This window comes from Ambystoma mexicanum, chromosome 6p (assembly GCF_040938575.1).
Source record: "Ambystoma mexicanum isolate Mex_15411 chromosome 6p, UKY_AmexF1_1, whole genome shotgun sequence".
Lineage (NCBI taxonomy): Eukaryota > Metazoa > Chordata > Amphibia > Caudata > Ambystomatidae > Ambystoma > Ambystoma mexicanum.
The window spans coordinates 282,628,153-282,641,050 of record NC_090935.1 but is presented as its reverse complement, the minus strand read 5'-3'; the positions used below and the strand labels follow the sequence as shown (position 1 = coordinate 282,641,050).

At 42.5% G+C, this 12,898-nt stretch overlaps 1 protein-coding gene across 4 annotated transcripts in view; it reads left to right on the top strand.

Annotated features, from left to right (window-relative positions):
- The window catches only part of CCDC68 (coiled-coil domain containing 68), a 459,254-nt gene that overhangs the window by 159,231 nt on the left and 287,125 nt on the right, over positions 1-12,898 (top strand). For all 4 annotated transcript variants that reach the window (XM_069627009.1, XM_069627008.1, XM_069627010.1 and 1 more), the window contains one exon: positions 9,701-9,787. In XM_069627009.1, coding sequence (XP_069483110.1) covers positions 9,701-9,787 — 87 coding nt within the window. The remainder of the gene's footprint in view (positions 1-9,700; positions 9,788-12,898) is intronic.

Sequence of the window (12,898 nt, the reverse complement as noted above, 5' to 3'; positions counted from 1 at the left end):
GATTTTATCTTATTTGTTCTTGCTCTTCCCCATAAATATTCTTTGTGCTTAATTTAATATCATCCATTATTACATCAACCTATTTTTTTTATGTAATTTGCACTCAAAATTGCATTTTTACTCTCAGCGACATGCTTTACAAATGTTTCCTTTTTCTTCCTCAAATGCCCCTATATTGTATAGTTATACTGTGTAGTGGGGGAAACACTATTCCCCCTCCCCCTCAAGAAGCCTGTCCAAACTGCTCTGGCCCTGGTGCACATGCCTAAATCTGCATGTATGACATCCCATGACTCTACATTGTATTATAGTGCATATCCCATGTGTTCTCTCTCTGGCCTTATTTAGCAATGTTCCCACTGTTCTAACCATCCACAGCACACACCTGTGCCTTACATTTGCAATCTGTTTTTTTTTTGTATATAGCGCTCAGAAAACTCTTAGCAAAACATTTTCCCCTCTTTTCTTCATCTGTGCAATTGGCCCATGAATGGCTTATGATCTATACTCTGTCAATGTCCCATCAATCACCAACAAGAAATGGGTATTTTGCTCAACATAATAATCAACAAACCATGGCCGATCCAGTGTGTGCCTAACAAAAACTGCATTTGACAACAATCCCAAACCGGGGGCAGCCTCCAGTGCAAAATAATATATTCAGAATAAGGTTCAACCACATAGTTCTCCTGGCAAAATCAACAATTTCTTCAAAATATACACCCTTGCTTGACTGAACAACCAGGGGTTTAATTGCCCCACAATATATTAATACAATCCAGTGCTCCTCTCAGCATCTGTTTTTAACAATCATGCACTAATGCCATAAATGCTGTTTCTCAAAACCTGCTCATTTGTCAATTACTCAGCGGGTGTCAGTATCATAATAATCCCTCAAAAAAACAAATTGAGTTTTGGTTCCTCTCTACATTTCCATAAGAGTCAGGGTGAGCCCTGGCTTGCTTGGTAACAAAAAAGACAATGTTTTCAACACTTAACAAATGAATCACTAAACGTGTTCCATCCACATGTATACGCATATTAGCTCCATCCCTAGTCATTTTGGTCACATTTCCATAAATCTTTGTTCATTTTTTTTGTTCTATTTGTTTAATACACATAGATGGATTTTGCCATTCCTGCCAACACAAGCAGCAGTCTGCTCTTTCTGTGTACAACTTAGTTCACAGCTGTTTTAATTTGCAATACTAAGAACAGCTTCTGCCTTTTTTTTTTCTACAACTCATTAATCATTCCTTTAGTTCCGTCAACTGTTTTCTCAGCCTTGACGAGAAGCCCTGGCTTCTTCCAGCAGCTCGGTTTTGAACATATATTTAATTGTGCATTGTCAGCTGCATAGCTCTTATCTGCTACGCATCGTTTCAAAAAGTGGCTATATCTCTGTGTTTTTATTTTTCAAAACTTGTCATGTATCCCATTACCTTCACCTGCTCAAGCAGGAAAGGAACATATTGTCGGATTTTCAGTTAGAACTCCTTTTAAATACTTTTATTCCAAATACGCAGTTGTTAAAAAAAAAATACAAAAAAAAATAAAACAAATTTTTAATGTCGAAATTTCTTTCACCTTCGTTTCCATGATCCATTTGTCCGTTTTTCACTCTGCAGGGCATTTTGGCTTGCTAAAACTCTTACCTGTATAAGTATATATAATTTAACCCTTAGCTGCCTCAACTCACTCACCTCAAAGGTGCAAAACAGTCACAATTTTTGACTTAATTTTTTCTTTCATTTTACCAGCAGCCTTAAAACTTCTCAAAACAGCAAACATGAGCTTGCTCAAACCTTTCTCACTGATTCCTGTCTACTTTGGATTGGTGTACATTATCTTCCCTAAATAAATAATGTAACCTCTTGACTTTGTCTCAACTTTTTTATAACTTTGTCGCTCTTCAACACCTTAATTTAAAACAGACTAGTCGACTCTTTTACATTTAAACCATGGTACTCCTCATCTTCTCACCGTTAATAATGTGTGAGACAACCTCTTCTGAACTCCCTTGAGTTAGGACCCCGGGCTTACTTCTCTTTCCTCTTACTTACACTTGAAAGTGCTCTTCGTTCTTTCTATAATGTTCCCTGTTACTTTTCTAGACAACCCCATTACTTTTGTAATCAATCCCGTTACTTTTCTAAACTACCACAATTAAATATATTTATGATGTCTTATTTTTTCCTTTGCCTCTGTCCCCTACAATAAATACCATAATTCACAGGTGCCAAGTGCGCCATGCTGACAGTCATGGGGAAACCTCCCAACCTGCCACGACAAAATGAGGGCACATCTGCAGATGTACTCGCCCTGTCATTTCCCCCGGCATCTCCACACCTCTGTCAGCATTAAGCCTGGGTCCTTTTCCCTGAAACTTTATGAAAGATTTTAGGGTCCCTTCGTGGTCGCCATGTGTACAGGAGGGTCCTTTTTCATCCCATCAAGCTTTCTGGCAACAGTGAATCATGACTCTGAGGCTGGGACAAAGGAACTGATGCCTGGATGCAGTTCATTCATCTTCAGTACCGGTTCACAAGACACACTGGAAGTGCAAAGAGCAGTATTCTGCCTTCCTCCTTTTGTAGTCTTTTCAGAATGGTGCAATACTCTCATGCAAATAACCCCTGTCAGAGCATTTTCCTGATGGGTCCTTTCAGTCAAAGAAAACCCCTCCGTATATTTTGATTGGGTGGCTCGTCTGTCGCTCGCCAAGCCTTCGCTACCTCATTCTTGGCAACCACTTTCTGACTGACACATAGACTGATAAGTTTAGACTCATCTAAACAGAATTACACGTCCTTCAACTCCTGTCAAAAAACAATTCTTATCTGATATCTCGAGGTCCTGCCAAGTTTAGTTGGCAGCGCCTACTGTGGAAAACTCCATGAGCTAATTTGTTTGCTGCCAAGTAATGCAGCTGGTCTGTACTAATTCAGAACTTTCCTTGCCTTTATCTGATTTATCATCAATCATCTTCACTTTCCTTGCCAAAATTTCTAAATATATCCTCTCAGATGTGCTTATCTTATATTGAAATCCTGACAAAGAATATTCTGTATCTGCATGGGTCAGGGCTTTTCACACCTGCTCCCGAGGAGCCATTTTGTATCTTGGCATCCAGTTTAAAATAAATCTCTGGTTGTTCGACCTCGCTACCAATGGTGAGTCGTTATTTACTTTGGCGCATATCTAATTTTCTATCTAGTTTCCAAAATATATTTTTTTATATTCATTATGTGAGTAAAACTGGAGACCCTCTCCACTTCCTGAGTCATTGTAACAAAACAAATGTGCCGCCCCACATGCGCTTTTTTACTTGAAAATAAAAGTGCTATAATTCTGATTTTTGCAATACTGACACCATTTAACTGCCTGTCATGTTATCTGTGCTCGGATTGAGGGGGTCAGGGGTGGGGGGGTCTGGTACCCTTATACAGGGCAAGCGCGTATTCACAAATGTTTGTGTGTGAAAAGTTACAAATCTTTGACAAACCAGCAAATATTTGTTTTTAAGACTGTGAAGGGCACTCTGAATTTAAAAACCAAATCCCAAACACAGCTTGGGGTTGACTGATTAATTTGTGAAAGGAAATGTAAACCAAATACTTAAAATAAGAAAATAAAAGCACTGCACATTTAATTCACAATGCATAACACGATTCACACCTGTTTTTAAATCATGATAAAAGCAGTTGACGATCACTTGACAATACAACCATTAGAAATGTTTACAGATGCCTCACATTGCACCATTTCACTTGTGAAATGCACTTTCAGCTCTCTTTTCCCTGCATGCTGCCATTTAGAGCATTTCATTTATATGGAATGAGCAAAACACACCCCATAATGAAAAGAACAAACACTATAGGATGTGCCACTCACTCCCCATGTCGGGATATTGAACTAAGCGTGTATATTTCACTTTAAGATATGTTCACTTACTGTGCTTATATTCATGGTTGCCAGCTTTTGATTTTCACTATGGGGGCAATATTTCCCACACAGAGTGAAGCAAGAGACCCGCATTCATCCACAGGCCAAGACCGCTCATTTTACAGCACATGTTGCAGCGGTTTAGGAAAAAAGACTCTTATTTACAGGAATATATAAACATATAACCTCTCACAACAGTCTCCTGAGCTGCTGAGTTGCCTTTGCCATATTCTACTGTAGGATCTCCAGATATTCATGCACCGGGGGAACAGTTCTGGCATGCTCACAACCTCCAATCAAGGCTCATTAATTGCATTCTCATTTTGTAGTGAGCAGTGCTTGATAAACATAGCTATTATCTGCTTGGAGTTTGTTATCTGTACCCATTGAAATAAAAGCATATTGCTAATTTGGACAATATGACAAACCTAACAACTGTGAATATTCTGCAAAAACAGCAGTTAGTTTCAGTCAAGCAAAAAACAATCACCATATTTTTGCAATGCATTTCAATGTTAGTTAGTGTGTCGAAACCAAAGTTTCAAAAATACATTTTTCAAACAATATTTCCACCAATTACATCTGGGAAGAGATGTGTTCCAGGTTCCTGATTTACATACTGCTCTCAAATCCCGGCTTTGAACAAATTAAGTGCTTCCGGGCTAATCTTTTGCCCCACTATGCCTGCCATCAATAACCATCGGTATTAATAAGGGAGATGGCATCCGCCTGTTTGCACGTACTCCTGCGTGGATCTCTGTCTTCATCTCATAGTACCCCACATTCAATTGCTGTAGGACTGGCAAATTGGAGCCCAACAAAACATACTTACTGATCTGTGTCAAGGGGTGCTTAAAGGAAACAGTTCTAATCGATCCACATGTTTCACCGCTTAATAGATGTATGGCCACCATGGGCTCTGTGTCTTTAGCAAGAGGCATCTATTACTTGTGTGTAATAAAGTAGCGGCCAACACGTCTACAGCACCAACTACCTCCATGGACGCCAAAAGCTCAGCCTAATTTGCGCAACGCGCACAATGCTTGCAATGCATTTGCCCTTCTGTGGAACAAAAAGGCAAGACCGAAAGACTTGGGTTCTAATCTCCAGCTTTCCTGTGCTTAAAAAAAGTATGTGAGCCTAAGTAAATCATTTCATCTATGTCCCACTGAAAAAGTTGAGGACCTGACGCAGTCCCTGACGCAGTCCCTGTTTCCTGTTCACAGCTCCGTTACCTGCCCAAGTTTGTAGCACAGAGAAACTGCTTACTCCGAATGTCACTCGATAAGTAAAATAGTAACTTTTAGCATACTAGAATATAGCCTCCCTTCTTTATCCAAATGGTTAGTGTTTCTCTCAGCGTGCCTACGCTACGCTATACAGAACACAAAATATACAAATAGAATGCAGAGAGACGGCAGCAGTCCCCGCTCCTATCATATGCCTGTTCTGTGGAAGTCCTCGAGGAAAGTCAAAACTATCAACCGCGCAGCCAAGGGAAATTGACTCTAATCCTCAGTTGACCAAACTGTGTGATACCTGCCAGAATGTCAATTCCTTGTATTTCAATACCCCCCATGTCCAAAAATGGCATGCCCTTCGAAAAGCGTTATCCAAACCTTTTTAATCTGAGCCTCCTGGGAGTACACATTTTGTTGGCCGGCGCTACCAAATGCAATACCTGCTTATATGTTATATTAAAAGTACTCACCGCCCACCCATTTAAAGAGCTTCTTCTGCCCCATGGCCATTCTCCCCACCCCCCCAGTAAAGGATTTGAACACTGTTACGATTAAAATGATCCATAATAAAGGAGAAATTAAAAGTGGCATCATAGAGCAGTCTATTGCATTAGAAGTCATGCCACATTCAAAAAATCTTTTTTTTTTTCCAGTGCGGCTCAGTTTAAAACACTGAAGCTGACACAAAGCCCAGTCAGTGACCCCCTCGGTCCCCTTATTCCAACCTGCTGATACGCAGCATTCACCTGGAGCTCAAACTCAAATCTTCATACACAGTACGTAAAGCTTTTACTGCTTTCCCCAAATACAAACAAATTCAGGTTTCCTTCAAGAAATTGACAAGAGCCATGTTGATGCCTGTGTATCCTGCACGATGATGTGAGGTAAAAACATAATTAAAATGGGGAAAAATACACTATGGGCCTCATTACGACCCAGGCGGTAAGGGGTTTACGGCAGCGTAAACAGCGCCGACCCTTACCGCCTGAGTACAGGGTCCCTTAGCGCCATGGCGGATTTAACACCTGCTTTTAGCAGGTGTTAAAATCCATGGCGCTAAGGGACCATGGAGTTAATTACGCCACCGTAATTTACGGTGGCGTAATTAACGCCTTCCCCACTCCCATTATGCCCTATGGGGCAAAAATGGGAATGGGGAAGGGTAAATGGGGATTGGGGACTTACCGCCCCGCCAAGGTCGGAATGGGGCGGTAAGTCCGCCAACCACCATGGCGTAAACATAGTTTACGCCATGGTGGTAAAGTCACGGCCCAGGCGGTAACTTACCGCCTGGGTCGTAATGAGGCCCTATATGTAGAAATCGGCTCAATTCAAGTAAATTGCATGCAAGGAATGCAGGTAGCGCTTGAGAACAGACCTGCTAACAAGTGAACTACATTTTGCAGTTTAGTGAGCAAACGACCTCTCTGAAAGCATCTTGTGTCATTCACCAATGACAAGCCAGGTCGCACGCACAGGGGTTTCACCAGGCACACACGCAAAGCACGTAGGCTATGTGAAGGTCATTGGTATGACTGCATCATAGACATAGAAGAGGGATTTTGCACTTCTGACATTCAAACAGCTTGATGAAAACTGCTTGCGTTCCCATGAGGAGTTTGACAGAGAAGCGGCAGGACTGGGTGGGAATAGCCATATGGATTCTACTTCACATTCACGTCTTATCTAGTCCTGTGTAGAAGCAAGGTTTTGATCTGTACTGTAATGTATTGTTGCGTGTTCCATAATACTACCCAGCTAGACTAAGATCATTTTTGCTTCACAAGCGAGCCCACTTCTGTGCAAACCAGCCGTAGGTGGCAACTAAGTTGACCGTTTTGATGTTAGTTGCTAAAAGAAAATGTTCTTTGTGTTATTGTCATTTGTATTGTAAATATATTATGTTATTTTGAGACGTATGCTTGCTCTGTCATTATATTTGTAATCACTCTGTGCATTGATTCACGATAAAAAGCAAAATTTCAAGTGGTACAATTCACAATCTTCTGCTTTAACATGACAGCATAAATGCAGAAGCTCCTTTTCATTACATTACTTTTTCAATAAGTCCTACAACATGTTTAACAATAATTGCTTGATATCAGTACAAAGCAATGATTTGACCATGCATTATTTAACGAACAGCAATACATTTAAACTCATTCTAATGACTCATCTGCAGAATATATCTCAATTTCGAATATCTTATTCTTTTTTTATTGCGAAACATTACCTAATCTAACACCACACCCTCCCTCAACACGGCAAACCCACTAGAAGCAGGCTGCTTTTAATATGAATATTCGGTTTTATATTAAATAATCATGAAATTCAAGATGGTCCCATAACTTTCAATGCTGGGGAAATCACCTATATAATGCCACATAAATGCAGGCAGCTTGCCTACAGAAAATGCCTGCTATTATCTGGCTGTTTGCATTTACAAGGCATGCTAACATCCATTTGTATAAAAGCAAATACTTTTAGCTATTGAAGACAAAATTATACAATCTTAACTGTAAACCTTCCAATTGTCGCTGCTTGTCTGCATCGCGTTTAATGGCAAAACATTATTATAGTGAACTTTCAATGACACAATTCACTTAATTCATTTGACACCATCGACTTTGGCATTGGGAAAAAACATTGAACATTGTGTTCACAGATAACTTACCTGTTCTAGGCCTGGGTGAACTCTAAATGTTAGGCATTGTTGGTTTGTAGCTTGGACATGTATACAAGAATATCTGACAGGGACAATTTTGCAACTTTTCCTACAGGTTTAGGCTTAGAATAGAAACCTTTTATTTTGGGGAGAGAACATTATCTTGATATTTTAAAGGGTCACACAACAATAAGGTCATGAAATTGTAATAGAAAAGAAATCAGTAAATTAATTTCCTTAGCACATTTTTTCCCAATAGGGATTTTCAGTTTTGGGAATGGATTTGCATTTGGGTTCCTCTGGTAAAAGCCTTCTTATTGAAGATTCCCTTTAGATATATATATGTGTGGAACCCCAATCAGCTCTTACCCTGTCTGACAGGCTCTCATCCTCTGCAGCTTCCCAAGGCCTCTCAACTTCCTACTTGTTTGACTTTAAATAATCCACAAAATCCACCCTGCAGCATAATTGGGCATGGCAATTTCTGATTGGAATGGTCTTTGTGGTATGTTTTCTTCACACTGTGACACTCCCTAAAATCCTCTCCTTTGCTTTGATTGGCTGAATGTGTTTAACCATGTCACAAGGGGATGTAGTTCACACTTCCCTTTAGGATTTATGACCACATTGGATTAAAATGACGTCTTATTTCTTGTATGGACCTGCACCATTGCAGAGCCCTATATAATCAGAATTGCAAGAAAATGCTAAACTCCTAGATACCTTTCATGTTCCTGTGGCTGTAAGCATAATGACATTATTCAAGTATGCAAATGGACTAATAATGAATACATATTGATATATCATGTTTATAGGCATGTGATGGGGAACACTTTTCAAAATACAAATATATTCTTAGTTTTTGATTTTTGGGAAAAAATTTCAAATGTTAGAGCTGAAAATGCGTTTGCATTATTTAGTGCTGTTTAAACCTTTAAATGTAAAAATATACTACAAATTTTGTTTATTGGTGTTTTTTAAATGAACCAAAAATGTGCTAAACAAATATACTGGGACCAAAGACTCCAGTTAATGGTGCTATTCAAAAAGAAGACACGTAATGGATAATGCCTTATTGCTCTTCTTAGGTTAAGAGTTAAGGTTTTATGTGGACTTTTTTTAAGCAGCCTTTTACTAGATAACCAGGCCTCTGAACTCTGTCCTCGCTTCCCTTGTAAAATCTTCCAGCCCTTGAAAGGTGCCAATATTTAAGCTAATCTTTCTTATATTTATAAGAAAAGTTCCTTTACAGAAGGTTCACTCAATCTGTATAATACATGCCATACACTGTCATCTTCTCTCAGAATAATAATACATGTATTAGAAATATTTTCTGTATTTGTATTTTACCTGCAAGTTGACCTCTGCTTTCATTGCCGGGCCTTGTATAAACACATCAGTTTTAACTAAGGTTAAGCTGTAAAGTTATATCTACAAAGGGGAAATACAAGTTCTGTGTAGTTTCACAAATCGGGCCTCATTGCCAAGGTTTACTCAGTCTATATAAAACATGCCATACTCTGTCCTCTTCTTGCAGAATAATAATACATACATTTCAAATATCCGCTATATTTAGGTTTGTATTTTGCCTGCGTGTTTTCCATGTAACATGGCTGCACAATCAGAATGCTCTTTGCATCAGGCATTTGGCTGTGAAAGAAACACATCTTGTGACATTATGTTGCATCATTCAAAATGCACCTTGTTAGTGACATACATTCCATTTTTAAATTAACATGACATAATACATTACAGCCCAGTCAGTACAAAAGATATAATTGTGTGCTAATTTTAACCATCAAGATGCTTCTGTACATCTGTACATTTATGAATTTGTATTTGTCTGTAGATAAGAACTACACTAGAGAAGATTCGAAAGCATATGTTTAAGGATGATGCTGGAGGTGCAATCACAGAAAATAAACATGATGCGAAGGTAATGGATGTCAAGATGTGCCCTGCATTTGAATTGTCCAATGTTGTGAAATCACACTTATGTTTAAGTGAGTCCATTTTGTGTGCAACACTTCATCACATTAAATATGACTTTGTTGTGCTCTTTGTCTAAGCAGTGGTCTTCAAACTGTGGGGCCTGCCCCCACAGGGGGGCGCGACCGCCTCCACGAGGCGGGGAGGCGGCAGGGGGGGGGTGCAAGAGCCAGCATGAAGTGGGATTAAAAAAAAATGTTTACAGATTATTTTTTTAGATCTGAGAAAATCGGCAGGGGCCGCTCACATGGTCGGGCTAGAGTATGAAACTGTCTCAGGCACCAATAAAAAATTGGCCCGCAGTTGCAAATGGATATTCGTTACTTTAGTCAGACTGTTTGAATAGTACATAAGGGTTTTTTTTTTTTTTTGTAAAACAAAAAAAAGGCACATTTTGGTATTTAAAAAATAATTTATTCGGGGCATTCCAAGATAGCCGCCGGGGTGATGGGTCGTGAATACGCGCGCTCCTCATCCAGGCCACCCCAATGAAGCATTTCTAGGCAAGATTCGCCAATTGCCGAAGGGGGGAAATTGACCCCCACCGATGCGGGCCCCGGAGCCCAGTGAGGCGAGCGGACCTGACCGTCTGCGTGCGGTAGGGACACGGAACGCGGAGGAGTGGAGACTGCCCCTCCCCCACCGGGACGCTCTGCGCTGACGGCCGGTGGCGCAGGGGGAGAGAGGAGAGATCCCGTCCGGGGAGCGGGGATCGAGGAGACGGGCCCAAGAAGACCTGGCGGGACGAGGACCCGGATCCGGGGTCTGAAGTCGTAGGGTCGGGAGGAGCTGAGAGCCAGAGATTAGGCGTGCTCGCGAGAGGTGATCGGAGAGTCCCCCACACACAGGGACGGGCTCGGCGGCAACACCCGGAGCCCCCGGACATAAGAAGGTCAGAGTATGTGAGGAGAGCGTGGGATGACGGAGGGCACTGGAGCGGGGGCAATTGTTAATATTAAGTGAGAGCCCCATGTGTGCAGATTAACTTGAAGGGCTGAAGAATTGGGCAGAGGGGGGGGCTGGCTCCCCCCCAGCCCCAGAAGAAGCTGCAGTGGGATTCGGGGAGAGGGAGGCTTTGTACCGGGGGCGGGGTGGCGGTCACCCTCCCTCCCCCGCAGGAGCGGAGGAGAGTCTTTGCCTGGAGTGAGAGTGCAAAACTCCGCTGGATGGTCTCCAGTAAGCCTAGCGCCACCAAGAGAATCCAACAACCAAGGAGTCATAGGGCAGTAATAAGTGAATAGACAAGGTGGCGTGCCCCCCCCTCCCAGCCCCTATAAAGGTCACGAAACAGGGGTATGGAGTAAAGAACAAGGAGGTCCTCTTGGTTGTAGGCAGCTGCGCTCCATGGAACACTGGTTAACAAACTCTTAGTAACCTCATTCCCACACGGCAAGGAACTGGTGACGGCTGGGATTTTGGTGGTTAGCGATGACAAGGGGGGACTACCCCAGCGAAATTATAAGTAACCCAACACCTCCACAGGGACGAAAACCAAGAGGAAAGGGGGCTCAACTCAGCAGGCAGCGCAGAATACAAAACAGGATGCTAACATACTACAGATGTGGGCAACAGACAGCTCCAATCAAGCCAGAGGGAAGGGACCAGATGACCTTCCCCAAAGTGAAGGCAATGCCCACGGGTATCACCCCCAAGTCCAGGAACAATTTGCAACGTTGAAGGACGACCTGAAGCAGGTGGTCCAAACTTTGAAACGGGATGTGGCCAGCCTGGAGGAGAGGACAGACACACTGGAAAGAGTGGTTCGCGATATGGAGGATGAAACGCAACAGATTAGTGAGACCCAGAACATCTGGTAAGGCTTACATATAATCTGGAGATCCAATGCGAGGACTTGGAGAACCATTCGCGGAGATCAAACATTTGCATAAAGAATATGGCAGAGTCAGTGCAAGATAAGGATCTCAAGAAGGCAGTCAAAGAGGTCTTCAGAGACGTGCTGGAGGTACAAGATGCGGATGAGGTGGGAATAGACAGAGTGCACAGGGTGGGCCCGAAGAGATCGGGAGCGCCTGGAGATGGGCCTTGAGATGTGTTGGTGGCCTTATCGTCATAACCTCAAAAAGAGCAAATTCTGAGAAGATCGAGGGAGATGCATCACATTCGCATGAATGGGGTAGAAATTCAGTTATCAGGACCTGGCACTGGTAACACTGCAAAAGAGGAGAGTGATAGCCCCCCTAGTCAAAGCCTTGGTGGAGAGGCAAATAAGATACAAATGGACCTTCCCATTTGGCCTGGTGTTCTCATGGGAGGGCAAGCAGAGAAGAGTAATGTCATGGGAGGAAGGTATCAGCGTGATGGGACTGCAGTCCGAAGGGGAGCATGATGGTGATCTCAAAGCAAGAAGAGAACTGTAAAGAAGGCCGAGAAGATGGGCATCCGTCGGTCATAGGAAGAAGAATAAAGGAAAGGAAAGCTGCGTGATGTCGCAGTAGATGGAACGCCTGGAACGACTGGGTCGGGCGCAAAGGTAATGGCTCCCTGACTTTTACCCGGACACGACAGGCACCGCAGAGCCAGCATGATGGAGTCTCAGGCATAGTCGGAATCGATTGAAGAGGCGGCCTGGGGCGGGATCAAGGCCTTGGAATCCGGTAAGGTCACATGGAAATGCAGGGTTTACGATTCCCCGCAATTTTTACCCCCGAGGACATGGTGGGCATGGGGCGAGGAGCACAACGCCCAAGCTTCCATAGGAACCCGTGCCCCACTCGGGTGACAGTTTCACGGTTTAATGGTTATTGTTGGGGGGGGGGAGATTGGGGGAGTGGGAGGGAAGGGCAGGCTTTGAATACAGGTGGACTCTGAGACATTGGACATGAGCTCGACCAAATGGGGAAAATCCGGTTTGTAACATACAACCTGAGGGGTATTAACCACCCAGTAAAGAGGAAAAAGTTGGAGCATTTGCTTAAGAGGGAGAAGGTGGAGGTTCTGTTACTTCAAGAAACGCACATTAGATCTAAGGACAAGCAGAAAATACACGTAAGGGGTATAGGATCTGGGCACAGGCAAACACATCCGAAAAGAGAGCAGG